The 14227-nt window shown below is 37.3% G+C and overlaps 1 protein-coding gene and 1 long non-coding RNA gene across 7 annotated transcripts in view; both read left to right on the top strand.

The window, feature by feature from the left end:
• Nucleotides 1-14227, top strand: part of LOC127874304 (probable thiopurine S-methyltransferase) — a 40268-nt gene that overhangs the window by 14660 nt on the left and 11381 nt on the right. For 4 of the 6 annotated variants that reach the window (XM_052418548.1, XM_052418549.1, XM_052418550.1 and 1 more), the window contains 3 exons: nucleotides 10554-10679; nucleotides 11347-11481; nucleotides 13124-13250. In XM_052418548.1, coding sequence (XP_052274508.1) covers nucleotides 10612-10679; nucleotides 11347-11481; nucleotides 13124-13250 — 330 coding nt within the window. In that variant the 5' untranslated portion in view covers nucleotides 10554-10611. Of the gene's footprint in view, nucleotides 1-809; nucleotides 835-10553; nucleotides 10680-11346; nucleotides 11482-13123; nucleotides 13251-14227 lie in introns of those variants that run through there. The other 2 variants (XM_052418552.1, XR_008046796.1) reach the window with 2 other exon arrangements.
• Nucleotides 1399-10544, top strand: LOC127874306 (uncharacterized). The gene is made up of 4 exons (XR_008046798.1): nucleotides 1399-1877; nucleotides 2460-2571; nucleotides 5216-5296; nucleotides 6847-10544. It is a non-coding gene; the product is annotated as an uncharacterized LOC127874306 (long non-coding RNA).

Raw genomic sequence — 14227 nt, 5'->3', positions numbered from 1 at the left:
CGATGTATTTAAACCAAATTATGTTGAATAATATTGTTAACCAATGTTCACTTAATTAATTGCAACAATAGCCCACCATACCAACCAAACTGGTCAGAAGTATACGAACAGCCAAGTTCAACTCCCTCCGTCTTTACAACTGCAGCATAGTATCTGTTTGCAAACTGCAAAAAAACATCCTGTGTGCCCCCGAAAACTGCAAATGCGAGAAGTCCCTGTGCGCAAACTGCGACGTACCCCTATGCGCCTCCGCAAACTGCGAAAACGGCTAGTACATGTTCACCTGTGTGCTCATAAACTCGTGACGTCACAGCAACAATTTTCTTTTCAAGAGAAACACTTCTTAAACAAATTAATACTGCCAAACTGGCTCAAATTTGTTTAAAAATAATCTGTGCTGGTCGATCTGCACCGACGAACGTACTCTAGACGATCTCAGTTGTGAAATACGATGTTTCAATAGCACGTGGTTGCCAAACTGGCAAATGCAAAAGTTCTTAATTACCCGGAATCCCGCTGTTCTTTAAGTATTTGCCTCGTCGCCAATGATGTATCTTTACTATTTTCCAGGTAAAACTTAACACGTGCTAAAAGATATAACGATTTAATAACAATAATCACAAGCTAATTTCACTGAGTGTTCGTTCGTTAACAGTCGGACAGGCTCACGGCGTCCCCTCAATACGCATGCGCAACGCGCTCCCGATGGGTCAGACGCAACTCTTCAGGTCAGCCACAACAGATGGAAACAACAGCATTTTAGTATTGCTGTGATAAATGGACGATGAGTGTTGTTTTGTTTAACTTTACACTGATACAGATAAAGGGCAATAGGCAAGTCAGACACATTTTAATTGAGAATTTGTTAACCGACTGATGCGTGTAATTGATTGTAATTTTATTATTTAGCTGTGTTTCGGCTACTTTTGGTAAACACAGATTAGGCGTCTCATACCCAGTCTCGAATTTAAATCCAGTCTAGTCTAGTCGAAAAATTGTGTGCCTAATTTGCCTGTGTGTACTGCACCAGCTAATCAGGGACGTATGGCAAGCCAAAGGGGACCCCCGCTAAAATACATATACTTATATAGTAAATATCGGGATTCTCATTTTTCGCGGAACTTTCACTTTCCGCGAAAAACCAATGCCAGCATGGCCATAAAACACTACATACAAATCGAAATATAAAAAGCGCGGAACTTTCACATATTTTCCGTCGGAACAATTATCGTTCAACCCTGTAGAAAAAGCGGGCTCAATTAATCGCGCGGAACCTTAATATTATCTACTCTGTACAAATAGTAGTGTATAAAATCGCGCGGAGATTGTAGAATGCTATTTAAAGCGGGTATATACGATTTTGTCAAATATTTATGAATTTATACAAAATGTGTAAAAAACTTATTATATATATATTACAATATAAATTAAAATAAAAGTTAAGAAGAACATGTGTCGAAAAATGCGAAATAAGCCAGATATTTAATTCTGAAATTGAAAACGGCTGTACAGCCGAATTCGCCAGCATGTATACCATACATGTACGATGTGAATCTAAACTTAGTGTAACGGTTTATTTGAATTCCTGCAACGATCGTCCGCGAAAATTAAGTATTGAATTACTGTACAAATCTCGTGTTGTTAGGTGTTAGAATCCTTAGTTACCCGAAAAATTTGATTGGATCCGATACTTAGAAATAACCAATCAGAAACTTTGTAACAAATGCAACACAATCAGTGCGTTCAGTAACGTTTCAAGATGACAGAGCGAATTGCATGGTTATTGTTTCTACTCGATGGATTCGCAGATAATTCGGAAATAGATCAGATTGGGATCAATAACTTTATTGCATACAATCATTAACATGTATTACCAGGTATGTATTTGAATTTTTTTAATATTGTGTAAAACTATCCGATAATATGCATAATGTTGACAATCGTTAATTAAATGAGCCGCGTTCTGAGAAAACTGGGCTTAATGCATGTGCGTAAAGTGTCATCCCAGATTAGCCCGTGCAGTCCGCACAGGCTAATCATGGATGACACTTTCCGCTTTTTATGGTATTTTTTTTTTTGTTTCAAGGAAGTCCCTCCTTACCGAAAATCAAGTTTAGGCGGAAAGTGTCGTCCAGACCCTGATTAGCCAGTGTGGACTGCACAGGCTAATCTGGGATGATACTTTACTCACATGAATTAAGCCCAGTTTTCTCAGAACGTGACTGAAATAATAACTTATTGTAATGTAATGTACTTGTGTCTTGTATTCGTTCAATTGAAGGTCAATATATTAATAAATTTATTTTTGTTTTCAACCTATTAATTTAAAAAAGGTATTGGTTTTAATCCGTTTTTAGTTTCGTTATAGCTGACATAGATTAAAATATTTCGTCATAAGTTAATAAATAAAATTATAAATAAATTTATGTTTTTATATATTTTATATATAAATTTTGTAGGTGTGTGTTGCCAGTAATGGTTGAAGATATGCCAAACAAATTGTGCCTCTCTATACAGACAGATTTCAGGTCTCAATTTCGACTTCAAAGGTCAACATATCACTGATATCAGGTTTGTCAGCTATTGGTTTGTATTATTTTTATCCACATTGCAGCAAGAATAACTGGATAACTTAACTTTTCAATAGCTATTACATGTATTTTAAATTAATCATGTTTCTAAATCATCCACTAAATGCGGCTAATTCTCTACTTGAAAGTGTTGTATGTTGGAAGTTTTTTGTGACAAAAACTTGGAGTAGATCTATTTTACTCCCAAACTTCCTTTAAGAAAGCGCAGCCGCTGTAGAGTGATGGAAAATCTACTTCTTTAAAGTATTTATAAGTGAATAGACCCTTTATACAATAAGCCAAAAGCGCATAGTCAAATGACTCGCAGAATTCCAGAATGAGGCTTAACGTGTAGAGATTTCTAATAGTGCATCGCAATATCTCTCTGCTTTTGATCATTCGACAACTTAATGATATTGCCAACACAAATTGACTTCGTCAGAAATAGCCTTTAATTACTTAATATATACTTTGTTTCTATTTTAAGTGCCAATATATGAAATACATTTTCTTGATTAAAGTACTTGTTTGTATTCTTTTTTTTTTTTGCACAAATTCTGACACTCCAAGTATGGCTTTCAATTCTTAGTGTGTGTAAATTGACAGTCTAAAACTTATTGGATTATCTGACACTCTTTGTTTGCGCATAATTTGGGCGATTAATCAATTATTTTATTTATTAATAGATGTTGCGTTTAAATTCCCCTGTATTCAGCACAAACCAATAACCTCTTTATGATCAGATACTGTGCAGACAAATACTAAATAACAATGTGATGTCATAAACCACATGTTGCAGATATCTGGTCATTTAACACAATTAATGACACCTCCATGTGACCATGGCTTCTCGTGGTTGTAGCATTGCGTAGCCGTTTCTTGGAATAATTTAACGCCAAATACTCAATTGTTGCTTTTACTGAACATAAAAGATATTGTCAACATTGAAAGTCATCTGTCCAAAAAGATTGTCAGAAACTAAATACTGTATAGATATTAGCCAGTTTTATCATAATTATAAAGTGCTTTATACCTATATATTTTTTATATTTCAAAAATTTAATGCTAAACATTTGTGTCATTTTTTTCTTTTTGATAGGACTTTGTCTGATGCTTTATTCAACTCTAACACGTTCTATGATTCATGAAATAGTACACATCCTACCTTTGAAAATTGTAGTTTGACAATACTTTGTATTGTATACTATTAATTTATGACTTTGATTTGTGCAATAATCGATGTTTAGTCTTCAGACCACATTTACTCTGATGCTTATGGGTAACTAGTAATTGTATGCCCCTGGTAGGGTGGCATATAGCAGTTGAACTGTCCGTCAGTCAGTCAGTATGTCAGTCTGTCCGTCTGTCCGAAAAAAAAGTAACGTTGTCCATAACTTTTGCAACATTGAAGATTGCAACTTGATATTTGGCATGCATGTGTATCTCATGAAGCTGCACATTTTGAGTGGTGGAAGGTCAAGGTCATCCTTCAAGGTGAAAGCTAAAAAAAATATGTATAATTAAAAGCGGCGCAGTAGTGGGCATTGTGTTTCTGATGAACACATCTCTTGTTATTTATAAAGATTAAATATAATTCATTAATATACACTCATATTACTAAATATTATGTCCTTGAATCATTATTTAGGCGTTATAATTTTTATATTTGAATTACTTATCAATTTTTTTGACTTAACACAGCATGACATGTGATGGTTGTCTGTATGCGTATGTTTGACTAAATTGTAACCAGTGTCAGTGCGCATTAAAATCTTGATATTCAACGCAATTGGGATAGCAAAAGAAAAGCAGTTCCTCGTTCAGCCTTGTTCTGCAATTTGACGCGTCAGGTGATATAGATTGATATCTAAAAATAGTATCGGTGTTCATATTGTGAAACTGGTCTATTATTCGATAATGATTAATTTGATGAATCAAGTTAATTTTTGTTAAATATCTGTTAAATATTTATGCCCCCTTCCGAAGAAGAGGAGGTTTATTGTTTTGCACATGTCGGTCCGAATGTCCGTATGTCTGTCCACCAGATGGTTTCCAGATGATAACTCAAGAACGATTTTGCCTAGGATCATGAAACTTCATAGGTATATTGATCATGACTCCCAGATGACCCCTATTGATTTTCAGGTCACTAGGTCAAGGTCACGGTGACCCGAAATAGTAAAATGGTTTCTGGATGATAACTCAAGAACGCTTATGCCTAGGATCATGAAACTTCATAGGTACATTGATCATGACTCGCAGATGACCCTATTGATTTTGAGGTCACTAAGTCGAAGGTCAAGGTCACGGTGATCCGAAATAGTAAAATGGTTTCCGGATGATAACTCAAGAACTTATGCCTAGGATCATGAAACTTCATAGGTACATTGATAATGACTCGCAGATGACCCCTATTGACTTTCAGGTCAATAGGTCAAAGGTCAAGGTCACAGTGCCAAAAAACGTATTCACACAATGGCTGCCACTACAATTTACAGCCCATATGGGGGGCATGCATGTTTTACAAACAGCCCTTGTTAAAAATTTATTTTATGACATTAAAGTAATGTATAGGGAATTTAGTTACCTACACATTCTTTGAAAAGAAATTTGAATTGTAAATGTATACTTCATTTATTTTGTAGGAATTCTGTACAACTGTGGAACCATGTATGGTGCGTGACCGCACAATTTTGGTTGGCAAAAGGATATTGGAATAAGCAAAGGTAAATTGTATGTGAAGGAGTCTTGACAATTGCAAATATGTAAGGCTCGCAGAAAGAGGCCCTAGCCTTCATATATAAATAAAAAGCTGAAAGAGTATTTATGAAAAATCGTGTAATCAAGTTTGCAATATGTTACATTTTATTTATAAGCTCATCTATTTTTTTTTTTTTTAAATGAGCTACAGTCATCATTTTGGCGTCGGCGTCTGCATCGGCTTACGGTTAAGTTTTGTGTTTAGTTTTTTAAGTTTTTCTCATAAAGTATCAAGTATAAAACTTAGTACATTTACTTACTACTATGAGGGGACTGGGCAGGCAAAGTTAGATAACTCTGGCGTGCATTTTGACAGAATTATGTGCCCTTTTTATACTTAGAAAATTGAAAATTTGGTTAAGTTTTGTGTTTAGGTCCATTTTAATCCTTAAGTATCAAAGCTATTGCTTTCATACTTGCAACACTTACTATCATAAGGGGACTGTGCAGGCAAAGTTATATGACTCTGACTGGCATTTTGAAAGAATTATGTTCCCTTTTTATTCTTAGAAAATTGAAAATTTGGTTAAGTTTTGTGTTTTGGTCCACTTTACTCCTAAAGTATCATAGATATTGCTTTCATACTTGGAACACTCGCAAATTATCATAAGGTGACAGTACAGGACAAGTTGAATAACTCTGGTTGTCATTTTGATGGAATTATGGTCCTTTTCTTACTAAGAAACTTTGAATATATGGTTAAATTTTGTGTTTTGATCTACTTTACTTCTCAAGTACCAAGGCTATTGCTTTCAAACTTCAAATACTGTCATGCTATCATAAGTTACTGTACCTGGCAAGTTGAATTTTACCTTGATCTTTGAATGACCATGACTCAAGGTGAAATTTTTAAATTTTGCTAAAATTTCCATAACTTCTTTACAAGCGTTACAAAGCAACTCTTACCTGACATACCACAATAGACTCCACCCAAACCATCCCCCACGCCCCCCCAAAAGAAAAAAGTACATTTTTTTCATTTTGAAAGATCATCTAATAAATGACCACACCCTCACACTATACCCCCCACCCATTTTTTTTTAAACATGGCTAAAAAACACAAATATTTATTTTTATTATTTTTTCATTTTTGGAAGATAATGTAATAAATTACCACACCACCACACTATACACCCTTCTCCACCCCACCTCTCCCTCATTTGTGATTGAAGTATTGAGATAGGTCCCTTCACCTTTAACAAAAATAGATGAGAGGTCTGAACCTGCAGGGCGGTGCTCTTGTTAACAATCAAATGAGACATAACTTAGAAGCTTCACTTCATTTACTTTGTCATGCTGGGGTAGTGGATATGGTGTTCACCTAGTGATGGGAACATTTTGGGTTCAACCCTGTTTATTAGCGTTCTCTTTATCTTCATAGACTTCATATATACAAAGTACTGATTATTCCCAGAAAACAGACTCTAGAATGTCTTAATAAGCCTAAAGCTTTCAATACAATCAAGCATAATTAATATGGCTAAACTCTTGCATGAATTATACTTTTGTATTTCAGGGTCTCAACATTACACAGTCATTTCAACATGAAGAGTCTTGTCAGCAATGATGAAGCAGTACATCAGATTTCAAGAATCTCGTCATGAGCTGAAGATCATTGTCTATGGATTTCATCAATGATGTAAAATGATTGGACTGTTGATGGAACCCACAGTGCATGTCCTGCTTCAACATCTGAGCATAGGTCCTTGTTTATCAGCAGTTTAGTTCCTTAAAGCAGTCTGTGACAGTAACTTGAAATGTTTGGACATATGCCCTGGATGGCCAAGTTCTGTGCATGATGCCCATTTTAATAGGAACGGCCCAGTGGCGCATTAAATGGACAATCTTTCGAATGTTCTCGAGGATTCAGCTTACCGCCTGACAAGAAATCTTGCTTTTTATGTCGTATCGAGGGCATGGCCATTTGTCTCATTTGCAAAAGATACTGCGATATTTGTGCCTTTGTTCATGCTTTATAGTTGATTAACAATTGGAAGCCATAACCTGTTTTATAGGATGGTGTTAGTGGGACAATGAATTTTATAAAGATTTAAAGACTGGAAAAGATAATTAAAAGTCAAAAGAGTTCTGCTATTGTTAAGCATGCTTTATTGATTTGTAACGGGTGTTACACGCATTAGCCCTACCATTAGCCCAAAAAGGAATTGCTTAGGAGTTTTGCCACCTTCTAGAGAAAAATACTTCTCAGAAACAATTGCATTTTGGAAAGTCTATGGCTAGTAAAATTTGGATTCCTTTTGGATACCCAAGGTTACCAATTTATGTTTAATGAATTTGCAATAAAAAGCTTTGACAGAACATAATGTCACAGAGTCGAACACGTGTATGGAATAAAGTGGAAGTTGATTTAATGAGTAATACACATTATATGCTTCTTTGATTCAAAGTTTGTGTTTTCACTAAAACTGCAAACATAGTAAGCTTTATGGTATTTCAACTAAATAAAATATTCAGATTTAAATTGTATTATTTGAATGCGCTGTCTAATACATATGAGCCTCGCTCTGTGAAAAAGGGGTTTAATGCATGTGCACTCCAGATTAGCCTGGGCAGACCGCACAGGCTAATCAGGGACGATACTTAATGAAGCATGCATTAAACCCCTTTTTCAATGAGCAAGGCTCATATATGTTGAATAAACCAAAGATAATAAAAAACAAAACAAGACATTTAACCCTGTACCACTTAAAAACGCACTAAGACACATTCGAGAATAAATTTAATTTAAGACCTTTCTTACTATATTAAAGTTTTAAAGGCTTTGTTTCCAACCCATGGATACTGATGAGCAGCAAACAGCATAAAACCTGAACAGATTGCGAATTACTTGCAGGCTGTTCTGGTTTTATGATGTTTGCATGTAGAAATTTTAAAATTGCCTCAGAGCAGGAAAAGGTTAATAATAACACAACAGCAATTATACTTAAGTCATTTTAAGACTTTGGTTTCAATCAAAGTGCCATAGCACCTATAAATTTGGTATGTAATTATTTCATTTCAAAGAATGGCACAGTGGTAAAGAAGTTTACTCTAGAAGACCCTGGTTTGAATCCCCATGAAACCAAATTATATTTTTCTTTTATCAATACAGCCTGGTTTTAATTGAACCGATGTTCATACTAATGCAAGTAACTTGCAACTGTCTAACCAAAATTGGACATGGTGGAAGGCAAAATGAATGGCTGTGCTACTTAAATTATCTATTCATACTCAAACAATATATTGTTGATTTACAGTATCTTGTACAGCATGCATCTAATACTACAGCCAAATTTGCTTACAAATAATATTACAACTTTACAAGAAGCACAAGTCATTAAAGACTAAACTTTATTGCATCAACCATTTAGCAGGAATAAAATATAAAGAGAAAAATTATGGCAATTTTGTCATCTGAACATACAAGTCTTGAAAAACAATCCCATAGCATATAAAACGACAGTTTACTATTTATCCGTTCTATATGTCAGCATAAAGACAAGATGGTATTGACTGTGCAATGAAACACAAGCAATTTTATTTGGTCAGTATATCAGACATGTACACCTGTTATATGTTAACTGTAAGAGTTTAGAATGTCTTGACAGTCATTGTGTTTGTAATACATTGTGTTATCTTCCAGATTTGTGTGACAGTTAAATATAATAATCAATAAACTTGTTCTGCATGCCGGTCAAATTGTTCCGTGGTAAACACCTACCCACTCGTACCTGTTTTTTAGTAAACTTGTACCTACCCAAACTAAACCCGTACCCGATATACAGAAATAGGTGTAGGATGGTTAGCTTATAAGTCAAACTCATACAGACAATGTTTATTTTCCTCTTAATGTTTCCACTAAAATTATCTAAGCATTTCTCACGCAAGTTGTTTGCTGCAGATATGTATGACGCAGCTAAAGTGTTGATGAAAATTGACACTTGTGTTTGGTGTCTTTCAATGATTTGACAATTGTGACAAAATAAGACAAATGTAACAAGTCGAATAGTTTGAATGAGGTACGAGTTGACAAAAATGGGTACGAGTTGACCAAGGTACGAGTTGCCTTTGGGATGAATTGCCTGTAAAGCCTTGTTCTTTTTAATTGAAGGTGTATACGGTGCTGGACTAGAGCACACGACTACCATAACAATAACTTGGCTCTCTGCTTACTGAGCTTTAGGGAAGATTTTTCTTGCCCACAAACACTATTTCATTTTTTGACGACATATGAGTCTGACGTGTTTATGTTTTACCAGAGACTTTTGCATATCGACAAACCGTGAAAACAACACTCGATACTCTTGATCTGTTTTAATTGCATTCCAATTCGTAATTCATGCATGTTAAATACTAACCTCATGGCTAATGTCATCAAAATTGATCATTCTTTCGCCCTTTAAAGGTTTTGTGTTAATGTGAAACAACCGTCATCATGATGACTGCATGGATGCTAAATAAGACGCAAGTTTTGATTGGTTCATTCTATGAGTCGGAACCAATCAAATTTTATCGCGTAACCACATAGCAACCCGAATTTCATGCAGTTATTCAAATGCTATTGAAAAATCGCGCGGAGTAATGAAACTTCCGCGCGATTTTTCATTAGCAACCCGCAATTTACATAGCAACCCGAGATTTGTACAGTAATTCAATGCTCAATTTTCGCGGACGATATAGACTTCTTAAAATAGCATTCTACAATCTCCGCGCGATTTCATACACTACTTTTTGTACAGAGTAGGTTCAGCGCGATAAATTGAGCCCGCTTTTTCTATACATGGCTGAAAGATAATTGTTCCGACGGAAATATATGAAAGTTCCGCGCTTTTTAGATTTCGATTTTTATGTATTTTTTTGGCCATGTTGTGGTTTTTCGCGAAAAGTGAAAGTTCCGCGAGAAATGAAAATCCCGATAGTTCCTATATAATTATATGTATTTTAGCGGGTGTCCGCTTTGGCTTTCCATAGGGACGATACTAAACGCACATGCTTTTAACCCGCTTTTCCCATTATGCGGCTCATACGTATGAATAGATTGTCTATCCCAGTGCTTTGATTTTTTAAAATATAAACCAGCAATTAGAATGAATGCAACATTCTTACAAAAACAGGGTTTTCTCGTGCATTTGTTTGTTGTATACAGCCGTAGCGGTACAATATGTATCCAGTTTGCGAATGCCTCATCAAACAAACTTGAACATTTTTAGCAATCAATTTCAGTTCCGTATCCGCAAACAATCTTCCGCATAGATAGTGTGTCCTACAACGCTAGGATACCATGTCTGCCAAAGAGGTCGAGACCGACCTTGATGCGGGTGTGCTTCACAACTCCGAGTGGGTCAAGAGGTATGTATACCGAGTGGGTCCGTGTAGGTTATTAGCTCGGCGTTTTCGGAGAAAACCCAGTATATTTTCATAGCCAGCTTGTCGTGTCGTCCGCCGTGCGACGTCTGACGTGCGCCGTCGCGTCGTGCTATAACCTTAACATTGGCTCTAAAATCAAAGTGCTTCCACCTACAACTTTGAAACTTCATATGTAGATGCACCTTGATGAGTTCTACACGCCACATCCATTTTGGGGTCACTAGGTCAAAGTTCAAGGTCACTGTGACCTCTAAAAAAAAATCTGACAAGCTTTTATTTATGCAAAACTGCACCCGTAGCCGAGCGTGGCACCCGTTATGCGGTGCTCTTGTTTTTATGTCACGATTGCAAGTCGCACCTTTTTTAGACGTAAATACGTATGTATACGGCAAGAATCGTCGTTAAAATACCAGTTTTTGATTATCATCCAAATCAGTATTAGCTCGCGGTTTTGATTTGAATATACTGCGCTTTCTCCAAGCTAACGCGTAGACATTCTTGATCAGAATACGATTTATTGCACAAATCATTTTAATAAAAATAGTCAATGTATCACGATTGAAGCGTAGTTTACGTGCTTGCGCAATTAGATACGGGCTTAACTGCATACATTGTGTAATTTTAAAAACAAATCATTTTTTTCCCGCAGATGGGAGGTTGGAGACATAGCGTTCCACCAGAGCCGCTACGATTCTCTGTTCGACTCCCAGGGAGAGGCACTTTTCCCAGGTGGGGCAAAGTCGGTGTTTGTGCCTCTGTGCGGGAAAACTCCGGATATGATATGGTAGTACACACCCACATAATGCAAGTGATTCAGGATATATGGTAGTACACGTCCACACAATTCAAGTAATTCACGATATGATATGGTTATACACCTCCACATAATTCAAGTTACTCACGATATGATATGGTAGTACACGTCCACACACTTCAAGTAATTAACGATATGATATGGTAGTACACGTCCACACAATTCAAGTAATTCACGATATGATATGGTTGTACACGTCCACACAATTCAAGAAATTCACGATATGATATAGTACACGTCCACACAATTCAAGTAATTCACGATATAGTATGGTAGTACACGTCCACACAAATCAAGTAATTCACGATATGATATGGTAGTACACGTCCATACAATTTAAGTACTTCACGATATGATATGGTAGTACACGTTCACATAATTCATGTAATTCACGATATGATATGGTAGTACACGTCCAAATTATTCAAGTTATGCACGATATGGTATGATGATACACGTCCACACAATTCAAGTAATTCACGATATGATATGACTGTACACGTCCACACAATTCAAGTAATTCACGATATGATATGGTAGTACACGTTCACATAATGCAAGTGATTCAGGATATGATATGGTAGTACAGGTCCACACAATTCAAGTTATTCACGATATGATATGGTACTACACGTCCGCACAATTTAAGTAATTCACGATATGATTTGGTTGTACACGTCCACACAATTCAAGTTATTCACGATATGACATGTTAATACACGTCCACATAATTCAAGTAATTCACGATATGATATGGTAGTACACGTCCGCACAATTTAAGTAATTCACGATATGATATGGTTGTATACGTCCACACAATTCAAGTAATTCACGATATGATATGGTAGAACACGTCCACACAATTCAAGTTATTCACGATACGATATGGTAGAACACGTCCACACAATTCAAGTTTTTCACGATATAATAAGGTTGTACACGTCCACACAAATTCAGTAACTCACGATATGATATGGTAGTACACGTCGATACAATTCAAGTAATTCAGGATATGATATGGTAGTACACGCCCACACATTTTAAGTAATTCAGGATATGATATGGTAGAACACGTCCATATAATTCAAGCAATACATGGTATGATATATTAAGAAACGCCTCATAATTCAAGGAATTTAAGATATTATAGGTTAGGATTGTCCACATAATTCAAGATATTCAGTAAGTAAGACACGCCGACATTATTAAAGTAAATCATTGTATGATATGGTAAGACACGCGCACCTTATTCAAATAATTTAGTATATGATATAGAAGGACATGCTCACATAATTCAAGTAATACATTATATGATATGGTAGGCCACGCTCACATTTGTCAAGGAAGTCAATATGCGCATTTTCCTACACCGAACCAAAAACAGACGCAGCAAAGTTAAATAAGATTGTGTACGTAAATTCGTATTATCTATTCATGTAAATCTGTTCTTTTACATTCACAGATAGTTATTTCAAAGGATCGCAGAGACGAGATTTTTTATTCGTTATACAAACATGAAGTCAGCATAGTAGATCACTTGTATGATTTTACGATTCTTCGTTTGAATAACAACATATCGACCTCTTAATACGTGCGTCCGTCTCTGTCGCAGGATGTACAATCAGGGTCATAGTGTAGTTGGCGTGGAGCTATCAGAGCAGGCTGTCCAGGAACTTTTCTCGGAGAACAAGCTTGAAGCTCGCGTGCAGCACGTGGAAGGCGTGGGGCCGCTGTACACGGTATGTACAATTTGGGTCGCACCATGGGGAAGGGGGAAGGGATGAGGCGGGTTAGCATTGCCTTTTCGGAGAACAAGCTTGAAGCTCGCGTGCAGCACGTGGAAGGAGTGGGCCGCTGTACACGGTATGTACAATTTGGGTCGCACCATGGGGAAGGGGGAGGAGATGAGGCGGGTTAGCATAGCCTTTTCAGAAAACAAGCTTGAACTGAACGTGTAGCACGTGGAAGGAGTGGGCCGCTGTACACGGTATGTACAATTTGGGTCGCACCATGGGGAAGGGGGAGGGGATGAGGCGGGTTAGCATAGCCTTTTCAGAAAACAAGCTTGAACTGAACGTGTAGCACGTGGAAGGAGTGGGCCGCTGTACACGGTATGTACATTTTGGGTCGCACCATGGGGAAGGGGGAGGGGATGCGGCGGGTTAGCATAGCCTTTTCGGAGAACAAGCTTGAAGCTCGCGTGCAGCACGTGGAAGGAGTGGGGCCGCTGTACACGGTATGTACAATTTGGGTCGCACCATGGGGAAGGGGGAAGGGCTGAGGCGGGTTAGCATAGCCTTTTCGGAAAACAAGCTTGAACTGAACGTGTAGCACGTGGAAGGAGTGGGCCACTGTACACGGTATGTACAATTTGGGTCGCACCATGGGGAAGGGAGGATGAGGCGGGTTAGCATAGCCTTTTCAGAAAACAAGCTTGAACTGAACGTGAAGCACGTGGAAGGAGTGGGCCGCTGTACACGGTATGTACAATTTGGGTCGCACCATGGGGAAGGGGGAAGGGATGAGGCGGGTTAGCATAGCCTTTTCAGAGAACAAGCTGGAAGCTCGCGTGCAGCACGTGGAAGGAGTGGGCCGCTGTACACGGTATGTACAATTTGGGTCGCACCATGGGGAAGGGGGAGGGGATGAGGCGGGTTAGCATAGCCTTTTCGGAAAACAAGCTTGAACTGAACGTGTAGCACGTGGAAGGAGTGGG

The sequence above is a fragment of the Dreissena polymorpha genome, chromosome 3, assembly GCF_020536995.1.
Source record: "Dreissena polymorpha isolate Duluth1 chromosome 3, UMN_Dpol_1.0, whole genome shotgun sequence".
Lineage (NCBI taxonomy): Eukaryota > Metazoa > Mollusca > Bivalvia > Myida > Dreissenidae > Dreissena > Dreissena polymorpha.
The sequence above is the reverse complement of the archived record's forward strand: the minus strand, read 5'-3'. Positions and strand labels throughout refer to the sequence as shown.